This window comes from Cydia strobilella, chromosome Z (genome assembly GCF_947568885.1).
Source record: "Cydia strobilella chromosome Z, ilCydStro3.1, whole genome shotgun sequence".
Taxonomy (NCBI): Eukaryota; Metazoa; Arthropoda; class Insecta; order Lepidoptera; family Tortricidae; genus Cydia; species Cydia strobilella.
Genome location: NC_086068.1, coordinates 47177163 through 47190490, shown reverse-complemented (window position 1 = coordinate 47190490; position 13328 = coordinate 47177163). Strand labels below are relative to the sequence as shown.

The 13328-nt window shown below is 35.2% G+C and overlaps 1 protein-coding gene across 1 annotated transcript; it reads right to left on the bottom strand.

The window, feature by feature from the left end:
* Nucleotides 1-1997: 1997 nt before the first annotated feature.
* LOC134754836 (protein O-mannosyl-transferase TMTC4) lies at nucleotides 1998-12274 on the bottom strand. The gene is made up of 11 exons (XM_063691268.1): nucleotides 11867-12274; nucleotides 11413-11794; nucleotides 10788-11036; nucleotides 9885-10087; nucleotides 9216-9393; nucleotides 7668-7885; nucleotides 6861-6968; nucleotides 5863-6004; nucleotides 3784-3898; nucleotides 2663-2851; nucleotides 1998-2249 (listed from the first exon to the last, which is right to left on the bottom strand). Exons 1-11 carry the CDS (start codon nucleotides 12136-12138, stop codon nucleotides 2116-2118), a joined length of 2190 nt encoding a protein of 729 aa, XP_063547338.1. The 5' UTR covers nucleotides 12139-12274; the 3' UTR covers nucleotides 1998-2115.
* Between the last annotated feature and the right edge of the window lie 1054 nt (nucleotides 12275-13328).

The window sequence follows — 13328 nt, the reverse complement described above, 5'->3', positions numbered from 1 at the left end:
ACCAATCACAGCTCGCCGCGGTCAAGAGGGAGAAACAAAACGATAGCTCAAATTATTTATTTTAGGTTGTATAGTAGAAACAATTGCTTCATAAGTCAGAAACGCGAATGACACTCTTAATATAGCAAAATCCAAAGACTACGGAAACCCCTTAGCGTTACTTGTTTAGTCTCCATAGGCTACGGTGGCCAAAATCGAGAAAAAAACTGTCTAAAAATTGAATTTAGCAAGGAGCAAGTACCAGGGCCTCATGAGTTACGAGAAGGTGTCGTTGACCAACCCGCCGGGCCCCGGTGTCCGTGGCGCGTACGAGTATGAAGGTATCGCGGCTGCTCGCGTATCTTAGCTGTATACTTTTGGTTTGATTACCTATATGATTTTAAAGTATTATTTTTGTTGACTCGTAGAAAAAGTATTGTACATATACAATAGTGATATAATTAAGCTTTACAATCTCGTACCCAATAAGGCTACTCAGCAAGCTTCAAAGTTGAAAGTGTTTCGTGCCCTCGTGCATCGTTTGTCGTGCTCGTGTGTGTCTTCGTGCCCTTAACACAGTACTTGACTGAAAAGCTCTCTTGATTTTACAAGGGCTACAAAGTCATAATAATTATGGGATCTCAGGCTGTAAAATATTTCTCTATACGTATCTTTGCTACGAGTAGGTGCGCCACTTATACAGGATGGCCAAAAAATAAGTGCGTTCCCGTTGCCAGGGAGGTTTTGGGATTATACTGAGCAACTTTTACTATGGGATCAACCACGAAATCGCGACAAAAAAATTCACCCTCCCATAAAAAATGGAACAGCCAAATTTTTTTCGTTGGTAAACGCTGCTTAGTATAATTCCAAAACCTTCCTGGCAACGGGAATGCACTTATTTTTTGGCTATCCTGTATAGGCCGGATGCGGCTGCGGGCCGCAAGTTGGGCTAATTGTCATCTAAAGTAAAAGCAAAGATATATATAACTCCGTAATAGATGGATACAGTCTAAGGAAAAAACGTGCCTCAAAAATCAAGGAAATTTGATTCTCGTTCAGAGGGCGCTACTAGCTTTGGCCAACTGTCGTATAGATGGCGTTGACGGTTTTGTTTGTTATTTAACAATTTTAACGCATATCAGTGAAAGAACATGGGTCAAAATCATAAAAATAATTAATGCAAATAAAAAAATCATTTATTCATATCGAAATACATTTTATCGTATTTTTTAAAATATTTATTTTTAGTTTTAAAGTGTGTCGACAGATGGCAGTGAATTTACTGGGGTTACAAAATTTACTATGACAGTACCGCTCTAGTATAAGTTACTCTATGGTAAAAGTAAATACATATTCGTATATACCAAAGAGAGAAAATAGTTGATTATGTGGATAGGTAATTAAATACCTACGTTACATGTACCTCAACAAAAATATTCGGTAGCTATTCAATTACTCGTCAGCCTTAATTTTCTTTATCCAACGCCAACTAGAGTTGAACCAAGAAAAGTCTGCAGAGATTTTGATAGAACACGCAGTGCAAGTGTTATTTCAAACGTCAATCTTCTATAAAATTATGACGTAGGTATATAGGTAAATAACACTTACACTGCGTGTACTATCAAAATCGTTGCAGACATAATCTTGGTCTAACTCTACAACTGCTATGTAAGTAGACAATATAGCATTACATCGACAGAGGTTTACTACACCTACACACACCGTTCAGTTTCAGCAGAATCTGAAACTGTAGTTTGTCAAAGGACTGTCTCATTTCAAACAAAGAGAGAATCATACTATATTTGCCTTACACTAGTAAATACTAGCACCCAAAAGAAAAGGGTAAGTATAGTCTTTTTTGTTCTTTGTTACTGACAATTTGGTTTGACCAACTATAATTATGCATAATTTAATGTTTTTACTAAATAATATAACCTTTGAAAAGACGTAAAAAGTGTTTAAATTGAAACAAAGACTAGGTACATGAAAAAAAAACGTAAGTACATAATTTTAGTAAGTACAATATTTATTAAGTAAATTATCTTGTTCTCAACATTTACATATCATGATACCGATCGATGATACCTCAGCAGAATCAATTAAATGAGCTAAGCGATATAAAATATTAAAAGTTTATGTTATTAAATTCAACCGTTTTAGGGTTTGAAGATTTTTCAGAGCACTTTTAAAATTAGATGTGATCTTCAATGCACGTTTGTACATTCGTTCGGCATCACTGTACTTCTTCCATCGATGATATAGTACTCCTGTAAACAAGTAACACTATTCTTACTGTTGTATTTATTGACCGAGCGAGAGCGAGTTAGTGTCAGCTTGGGAAAAAATGCTTTCCTTTGTATGTCCGGATGTTCTCCTCTACTGATCGCATTTCTCAACAGATTGTCGTGAAATCTGGTGGGCAGGATAGATATTTGTATAGATTTCTAATGTCGATCCAGTTTTTTTTTCAAAAGGGCGTAGCCATGGGGGTTCGCCAGGTCTGTAGTTCACAGAGGCGAGGAGTCTAAGTTCATAAAGTAATGTTTAAAGGCATTACAATCTAATTTACTTCCTTATTAGCATTTCGTTTTTGTTGATTTGCGCGATGATGCGCCTATGAAATCGGATCCTACCAAATAATAAGAAGAATAATAAACAGGTATTAGAAAAAAGCACTTACCTAGGTTAGCATAATGTATTGCTTGCACTCTTCGCCCAAACAGTTCGATGGCTTTGAGAAAGTGTTTTTCGGCCACTTCGTACCGTCCCATCTTACCGAAGATGTTCGCGACGGCGAAATGGACCGAGGGCGCTTCAGGGACCGACGCCAGTGCCAGGGGTATTATTTGGAGTGCTCTGTCAAATTGGCCTGGAAATAATAGTAAGTACAAGAAAGAACACATTTCGCAAATCCCACACATCATCATCCTTATCTTTATTTTAAAACTTAGTAGGTATACTATGGAAATGTTCAGCAAGTCTAAGAATTATCGTGGGTGCATTATTTTGTAAAGGTAAATTGGCTTGGCTTCTTATTTTGTAAAGCTAAATAAAAATGCATAGTTAAAGGAATACTAAGGCGCCTGAAGTAGTGCAATATTATAGTCGAAGCACACTACCGCGCCGCACCAAGGTCGCGGTGCGGTAGTTTGTTACGGCTATTATAACTAATCACAAATATCAGTGTCATAGATGGCGCTGTACGGATCCTGTGCGGTAATTAGGTTGTCAAGCTGGCTGGTAGACAATAGAGCTACCTCAAAACCAAAGTTCTTAATAGTAAAAAAGTGGACTAAGAAAAGTTTGTGCCTCAAATTTGACGTGGCTGATGGCTGTACGGTCTATTATTTATGCGATAACTCTGGTTCTCAAACTGGTTGACTTTTAACAATTCAGTAGTCACGAAACATGGCACCGTATAGCGTCATCTAGTTCAGCTGACAAACTCGGGCGCAAGATTTTCTTCTTAGACTCTGTCCAAAACGTTTGGCCTTGTACAGTGAAATTTATTATACAATATATGTATATACAAGTAGCAAGTAGCAATATATGTATATACATATATATATATATATATATATATATATATATATATATATATATATGTATATTACACTCATAACGTGGTTAGTAAAACTTAATTCTAAATTATCCATTAATTAATACACACACACACTCATACATACATTTATTATATTTTAATTATTATATTGTTATTTATTTTCCATTTTTTTTTACAATTTTTTTAAATCACATCTCAGTATAATGTTGCTAGCCCTATTAAACTACAAATATAAATACCTGTGTTATCCAAGAGCGCAAGTATGTTAGTCCATGCAAGTCTATGTCCAGGTTTCAGTTTTATTGCATGAAGCCAACTTTCTAGTGCGTGACCAGATTTGTTTGTGTCGAGATACTAAAACAAAGTCATTTATAAACACTTACCAACGAATTATATACAAAAAAAAAAAAGATTTAATTTAATGTTTACAAAAACATGAAAAAAAAATTTCGGTTATCGTACTTAACTATTAACTAATACTCATCGAGACAATTCAAACAAACCCAAACACTAGGATATTGTTTATCACAGAGTTAGTATGGCCATTCCCCGTGTCCCATAATATTGCATTGTCACCCAACCCAACTTACATATGTATGTAATGTAATGTAATATAATGTGGAAGTGGGTCTAATTAAGGTGGGTGGGTTTAATTTAGTTTGCAAGATTTGACCTGTGGTTTGAGTTAAGTCCACACAGTTCACTTTTCCAGATATTGACATTATGAAAATTCGTTTCTAGGGTTCCGTACTTTAAAAGAAAAAAAAGGCAGCATTTTAGGATTACTTTGTTATCCGTCTGTCTGTTTGTCTGTCAAGACCCTTTATCTCGGGAACACGTGGAGGTATCGAGTTAAAATTAAAACCATTTACAGTCTCTTGAAGCTGTGAAAAAAAAAACAAACTTCTAAGTTGACGTAAAAAAAGATACGGCCGTTTATGCCGCAAAATAGTACATTTCGATGCTAGTGCGGAAAGTATGTCATCACGGCTCGTGGCAAGACTCGGGACGAGTGAAGAATGACATTTCAGCACGTGTATCGAACGACGTTTTTAAATACAGTTGCGAAAAAATAAGAAAAGCAACAAGTAAGGAATGGAATTCGAAACTTTTATATTATTAATACACTCTCTATACGACTAATACGACTCTGATTACATCATTGACATTATGAAGAAGTGTTTTTCTAGCTTTTATTCGACTAGAATAGATTTTGTTATTATTATTGAACCCACTTTAATGAAAGTTTTTTTTTAAATGCATGTTCTATAAGACAGAAACAATTTTAAATATTAAAACATTGTACTATTATTACCTAAATATCGTTATTTATGATTATTTGTGTATCGTATATTTATAAAAACAATATCGAATGTTGCCTTTGGAAACTTAAAACATTCTTGCAGTAAGAAAATACGCCTCTTCTTTGACAGGCGTTCCGTTCCATTCAGACAACTTATTAAGAACGGTTTTTCAACATTAAAAAATAAACGTGTAATACTTATAATGATGAAGAGGTAAGTAATAAAATATGAAATATGCATATTTTTCATATTCTTACATTAACAGTAGGTTTTTATGTTGATTACGACGTTTAAAGGAAACTAATATTAACACTCATCAATAGGAATTGGAACAAGTAAAAATTTAAAAAAATTGGAAAAGTAAAAAGCACTAGTTCGCGAAAACCAACTTTCCGCACGCTAAACAGCCACGAAAAGAAGCACTTTTTGAGCAACTGTATTAAAAAACATATTTCGTCACTCTCAAGGGAATCAAAATGTACAGGGGACTTTCTGTTGACCTAGAACTATTCAATTTGACAAGTAATATCTTGATTTAAACTTTCACGATTTTTACTCATTATTATTTACAACGACGGGACTTAATCGCGTATTAAGTCCCGTCGTTGTAAATAATAATAAGTAATATCTTCTTATACATACTACAAGTACAGGGAAAAATCTGAAAACTATAAGTTTGTAATTATAATTGTATGGGTGACCTTTATCTTTCTGTAGACATTTGTACGGAACCCTCGATGGGCGAGTTCGAATTAGACTTATCCGGCCCGGCTTTTTTATTAATTTAAACTCTTATAATAATTAAAAAGGGAAATAAGTCAAACGAATCGGCATAGTTGTGGTTAATGTAGGTACATAAATCTGTGTAAATATTATTTTCTATTAGGTATGTTAATAACGACTGAGGAACATGAGGCCCACGAATGTATGGAGAAGCGGTCGTCTACTTTCCTCTATTAATGTTAAAGGTATTTAACTCTAACAATAAGAAGCAGCATGTAGCCCGTCACATACCAGATTCCCCAAGTTGTAGAAGCAATCCGGGTAGTTGACGCGGTACCTCAAGGCATTCGCGTAGGCCTCCTGCGCCTCATCGTACCTCCCGGTGCTCGCCAGCACTATGCCCAGGTTCATCCACGCTGCCGGGAAGCCGTGCCTGAATGTCAACACAATGGGGTTGGCCGGTTCAAGTATGTCACAGATGGCGCCAGCATAGCTCGCCCTGTCAATCCCTTAGAATTGTGTCAAAATCTTGTTTGTTTTTTGGAATTGTATTTCCTGGATGACAGCCCTTTAAGCCAAATCTCATAGAACAAAACTAGAGAAAGGGGCAAGCTACGTTGGCGCCATTTAGGTATGTAAACCTTTGACTGGCAACTGTCACTCCCATTAGATTGAGATAATTGACCAAACACAAATGACCACATACTGTGTGTCAATATAATTTCAACCATTTGTAACAAGTGTTAATATAACACGTCGATTTAATGGGCGTTCTCAAAAAGTGACTCGAAAATTTAGAATATCTTTAAAAACGTTGTGAGGTCATTGTCATCGTATTAGATCGGTGTCGCCTAGAAATGGGTTAATATAAATGTTAACTTCCTTCCTTATATAGTTTGGCAAGCCATTTACGTCACTAGAATAAGGCGGACATTTAAAACATGTGGGCGCGGAGGATTGTCCTCCCATAGAAAATTTTAATTTCGCGCCTTTTTCTACTGACAAAGTGGGGTTGCCAGAGTATAGCTACTTATAACTTAGAAACGCTATGGTTTGCTTGACCATAGAACGAAATTACAGTGCCGCACCATTTAGTGTGCCCTCTGATACGATTAACAATAGATGGCATTGTATATTAATTTCTATTCCTAAACCGCCTTTATTACTGTCGTAGTGGTGGCAAGCCAAATTTTACAAAATGCACAATAGAGCCACCAACACACTTCACTTTACATTCGGACAGAATGTGCGTCGGAGTGGGGTTTAATATAATCATAGATTGTACTTACTTGTGCCCAATAGCTTTTCGTAGATAGTATTCAGCTTCCGAGTACATCTTTTGGTTTTTAAATAAATTGGCTAGATTGTTCATGGCTTGATAATACTCCGGGTACAACCTTTAATTAAATAGGTGAACTTGAAAGAACAAGATGTTAAACATGAATATACGTATTCAAAGCCGAACGATAGAACGCGTTCAATCTTTCTGCTTTGGAAACACATATCGCATAACTGTTATCATAGTATCGTCATAAGGAATTAAATTTCCTATATAATATATAATACCTTGTCACAGTGACAATAGTATGAGGTACCTAGCGACTTTCATATTGTTTGTCACTGTGACAAGGTACAAAATGCTACTGAAATTAAATTTTTAGCTGCTTCTGCTATAAGTTAAACGTCCGAGTGCTCGACGCGGTATTAGTATATGGCATGGGCACTCTATGTCAAAGTGACATGGCTTAAATTCAAATGAAGGAAAATCCTCTTTGTTCGAATTTAAGCCATGTCACTGACATAGAGTGCCCATGCCATATACTAGTACCGCGTCGAGAACTCGGACGTTTACCTTATTCATAGTTATGTTATGACAATGTCAGCTATGAAACGTGCATGACTGTCATTACAAGACTACAAATGTAAAAATTGTGGATAGACTGGATAGATTTCAAAAGTTTGGAAATCTCAGGAAAAGTTACACAAGAATTGAAGGAAGTTACAATTATATTTAAAAAATTCAAAATTTCGCAATTATCCTTTTGCATAATAATAATAATAATAAAGGCATACAAATAATAATAAGATGATCATACCTTATTGCCTCTTTATACTCCATCAAAGCAAAGTCATATTGGTGTTTAGCGTCAGCTGCTTTAGCTACATTATAGTGGACTTTAGCATTCAAAGGGCATACTTCTGCACCACTCACAAATAATGCATGCTCGTTTTGCCAGTCATAAGACCTTTCATAACTTTTTAATGCAAAAATGCATATTAGAAAAGTCACTGCATAATAAGGAATGGATGTCATCTGAAAGAGTAAAATGTAAAACTGTCAATCCTTTTTCATCACATATGCTGTAGGTATATACCTACTTCGTTTTTTATAACATTAGAAAAATGGTAAACAGTCTTGTCGTGTCTTTTTATTGATTTTTCTTCTGAAAAATAAGTCAGAGCAAATATGTAACAATTATATAGCATAATTATGATCATTTACATTCTTTTATTTTCATATGTAATAGTTACTATTTTTTTAAAGCGTTTTCCTATAAAAAGACACGTCAAGATTGTTTACCCGTTTCTAATGCTAAAAAACCGGTCGTGAGAGTTTCGTACAAACTTTCAATTATCTTATGTAACTATAATCATAAAAGACTTGACCAGAAGTAGACTAAGCATAATTATGTCCAGCGCCATCTATCGGCAAATCGGCTAACTAATTTGCGAGACCGGTAGTATAGCAATCTGCAATCTTCTCAAATGATTTTTACGTCAAAGACCCTAATCTGTTAAACAAAAGCCATTGTTTCTTTTCTGCGAGTGGTCGGCCATTGTGTGCCATTGTGACACAATGGCCGACCACTCGCACAAAAGCAACAATGGCTTTTGTTTAACAGATTAGGGTCTTAGGGTCTTAGGCATAAAAATCATTTGAGAAAATTCTTACTATACGTATATATTATGTTAATGTTCCAGAGATAATTCTTTATCATGTAAACCAATTTCAACAATTTTTATTTTACATATTTTGTAATCTCATAAAAATAAATACTCGCAAAGGTGGCACAATTGCAGATTCAATTCAAAAGTTTTTTGATAATTAAAAAAAAGTTTTCAAGATAGAGGCGTGATTATATTTTTCCTATAATATTTATGATAGTTTTAATGTTACGTAAAAATTTCATGATTTTTCATTGGTAAACTTCGGAGATAAATAGGGGCTGTTGGTATTTTTTTCCACATTTTCCTTCATAAATCTTTTTTTTACTATGAAAAAAAAACAAATTGTTTTGAAATGTAAAATTTGAGCTCTTTCAAACGATTCCCCACTTGGCCTACTAACTAGACTGAAATTTTGCCCCCATATGGGGCATTTATCATATTTAATAAAAAAAGAATAACACTTTCAATGTGTCTGGGTTAGCGTTGTTCATAACTATTCCAAATTTCAAATCGATAGCTCAAGTAGTTCTCGAGATAATTATCAATGTCTCAGACAGACAGACAGAGTCGCACCAAGGGTTTCTTTTGAACCTTTTTGGTATGGAACCCTAAAAAACGAAGCTCTAATTTATTTCAACGACTAAATACATATGTTGATTTTCATATTTCTTCAAAAACATTACATTGTTACCCACCTTTTTGGCAAATAGTTTGGTATGGCATAATTTATTCAATCCAAACACCATGTAGAAGCAATATCCAGCTGAAGGTATGTACAGGACTCGTTCAGCTATTACAAATCCAACGGGGTAGAACACATTGGCGGCAGGCAAGAATGGCACTCCCAGTAATAGCAGAGCCATTACTTTAATCCTATAATAACAAATTTGGTTCAGTATTTCATAATTAATCAGTGTAATCAGTGTGTTTATTGCTGTCATAGGTATACAAGTTGGTACATTTATTGGTTCAGCTATGAAACCCTGTAGGGCAATGCCAATTAAGGAGGTACTTAGTACAATCTTTTAACCTCGTGGACGCCAATGACCGATATATACGCACCGTAGGTTCAACGCCGAAGACCGATTAATCGGTCATAGACCACAGAGCAACATAGACCTACATGCATATGCATAAAGTTCAATTTCAGTTTTGATACTTCGGTGACGTGGCATCTAGATGACTGCTTTTGTGTTTGACACGGCGACGAAAAGGTTAAGAATTGCACAAGTCATTTTGGCAAAAGAGATAACTTATGTTAATAAGGTGTTATGAAGCTAAAGACTCCATGGAACATCAGTAATATGGTACTTTATGCTTGACAACATCATTTATAGAGAAAAATAAATAAATAGAGAACCAACCATGAATCTCGTTTTTTTCTGGCTTTCAAGAATTTTATCAATACAACTGCCCCATAAAAATACATTCCCAGTACAAAAACAATTCTGAAATCTAAGATGTCTTCAATAAGAGGCACACATCCCATTGACCAGTCGTAGCAGAGCCACTGTGGCCAAATCAGCAGAAGGATGTTTAGCACATACAGGTAACTGAATGTGATTATCTGGAAACAGATTAGTAATTTTGTTAATACAGTGAATAATAAAAAACAGTAAGTAAGTAAGTAAATATTCTTTATTGCACCAAAATTATACATTTTACATACATGTAAAACTACAAAGAAATATTTAAAGAAAAAATAGAACCAGGTAACAACAGGCGGTCTTATCGCTAAAAAGCGATCTCTTCCAGACAACCTTTGGGTAGCAGGAAATGTAGAACTCATACAAAAGTCAACAGGTAGTGCAAAGAGCTAAATATGGAGACTATTAAACACAAACACACATACTACAATTACTACTTATACATATAAGTATTAAAACGAAACCTAACACACAAATAAATATACAATACAATATATATATATATATATATATATAATATATATTTATACAAGCATATATACAATATATAAAATGGCAACTTAAGGCAGAGATAGAAAGTATAGTTTTAGCTGATTGCTGATTGACAGTGTATTGCATCCAATTCTCAATTATGTGGTATGTGGTCAAGGTATTTAATTTCAGTATCATTTTGTACCTTGTCACAGTGGCAATAGTATGAGGTCCCTAGTGAATTTTATATTGATTGTCATTGTGACAAGGTATGAAATGGTACTGAAATTAATTTCTTTAACCATATTTTTGAAAATTTGTTGGTCAAGGAACTCCAAAAGTAAAATGTAAAACAAGTAAAAAAAATACCTTTGTAACTTTGCTGTCACTGAAGGATGCCGGATTGTCTGTTGGTTTAAAGTTTGGTGGTGCTCCTCCCATTACAATCCATCTGGCATACAATAGCAGCATTATGGCTAATACTATTACTGTGATTCTGATGATTACCTCTGCACTTGGTAATAATTGAATGTCATCATAAAACTGTTTTCTCTTCCTTGACCTTGAACTGTTGTCTTCTTTGCACATGATTATAAAATCATAACAAAGGCAGACACCCTACAAACAAATGATTTAATATCAACAATACATTGTGCCTACTATCCATACTAATATTATAAATGCGAAAGTCTGTCTGTCTGTGTGTTCCCACTTCACGCTTAAACCGCTAAACCGATTTAGATGAAATTTGGCATAGAGATAGGTTGAGTCCCTGAGAAGGACATAGGATAGTTTTTATCCCGAAAATCATCCCTTAAGAAAGTAAAAAGTGGGGTGGAATTGAGATAATTAACGAAGTGCCTGCTAATTTGTGTGATGCTCAAATTTAGATTGCTATGAGAATTTTTCCAGACGCTATTCTTACTTCCACGCATGACAAAGTTTGGTAAAAGCTAGTTGTATATATTAGACAAATTTTAGTGAACAAACTTACCAAAACAGTGATGCCATTTTCTTTAAAAAGCATGGACATTGTAGCCAGTAAAATTGTGGCTGTCAAATAAAAATAATGCAGTCTTGTCTTGTAAATAGCTTGGTTGTAAAATAGGAATGCTAGGAAGAACGCTACGGCGGCGAGCACGTCAGCCCGACCCACCGCGCCGCTGACTGCCTCCACATGCACAGGATGCACTGCAAACACTAGTGTTGTTAACCAACCAACATCTATGCATTTTTTGCATTTGTGTTTTTTTAATCTTCCTAAAATACTCCTTAACGTCAACCACAGAAGTAGACAGCTAATAACGTGGCAGACAAGATTTGTTGCCTTAAATTCCACTGCGGAAAGTTTGTTCTGGCCCAATAGATAGTTCAGCCTGGAAAAATATAAATGGATAAAAAATATTAACTACCTATAACCACATTTAACAAAGCATGTTTAAACTTACCTGAAAGACCACACCGTGAGAGGCCGGTAAGATTTATGACTTAGATTACTTGTGATGTTTGTGCCCCAAAAGTCGGTGTAAAACGACTCGAGCCAGGATTCAGATGTCACGGCTTCATTTTTGATAATAGCTTCAGAATCGTCGAAAACGAAATCACCATTTAAAGTGAAGATAAACGGTAAACTAGATGCGCAAAGTACGCTTACAAACTTTAAGATTTTTTTAGCGTTTGGATCTTTTAAATTCTTGTTAAGGTTCCTTAATATACACATAATAATAGTTACAACCTGATCAATGCTATTAAAACATTATCCGGCGTAATTTTCAGTGATAGTTTGGAATTTTTGTACTTTTACCGAGCCGGCATCCAAACGAACGTATTTATTTATTATCGAGAAAGCCGTTCGCCATGCAAACCCAACTGTCAACTATTTGTCATTTATTAAACATATGACCGATTTGATATTGCCAGACATTTCATCGTCGTGCATATTTTGCAGTGATATTATCAAGCAATTTCCGACTCTTTGAATTTCCGTCAGTAGAAAAGAGCAGCAAATTTAAAAAATGTAGGCGCGAAGCTTATCGTCCCATATAAAATCTGAATTTCGCTCCTTTTTCTACTGACAAACTTGTTTGACCGGATTTATGTATAATTTAGTTTAAAATAAAATAAGGATTAATACTTGATTAATACACTGTCTTCAATATTTTCTACATAAAGGTCAATCAAGATATTGTTTGCACCTAATAACGTCTAGCAAATATAACAACCCGAGACGATATCCGAACGGGCCGTAGTTATTGATATTTGGAGGGCCTAGGGTCATGCCTAGGGTGTTCGCGGTAGGCCCTCGTTGTTTAACGCGCTTCACACATCTTATTTAATTCAGTAGTCCTGTTTGAAATTTTATGAATAAGGGGGTTACCCATTTAGGATTCTGAATGAAGTAAGATGTGTGAAGCGCCTAAACCTATCCATATTTAGGCGCTTTTATATACTTTATTTTATACGGTCGTCCACGGTAGCGGCACGATTTTACGTTTTTTATTTTAAACGGAGAGTAGCCTCAGTAAACGGTACATGATAAAGAGCAAAGAGTTAGTTTTCTATACTATCCTTATTAATAGTCTTATTATTGGATCCGGATACAGGCATCAACAGCTATTCTTTGCTGGAGGTCAGAGAATGCAGGTCACCTGAAGGATGCAAGTTTTAAAGTTCAGGGCACAGGTTTTTGGCTTCTGGGTTTGGTGTAGTATAAAAGGGAATATCTATACTTTTTCTATTGGGCCAACCTCGAAATGGCAAATAATAAAATCTGCTGTCTCAATCATTTCAGAAAAATCATATGTCAATGATTTCTGTGGTAGTGGAGCAGTTTTTTTTTTGCGGTTTCCGGGTCGGCCCCATAGTAAAAGTTGTTCAGTATGGCCTAGATAGGTACATATGCACCCCAGA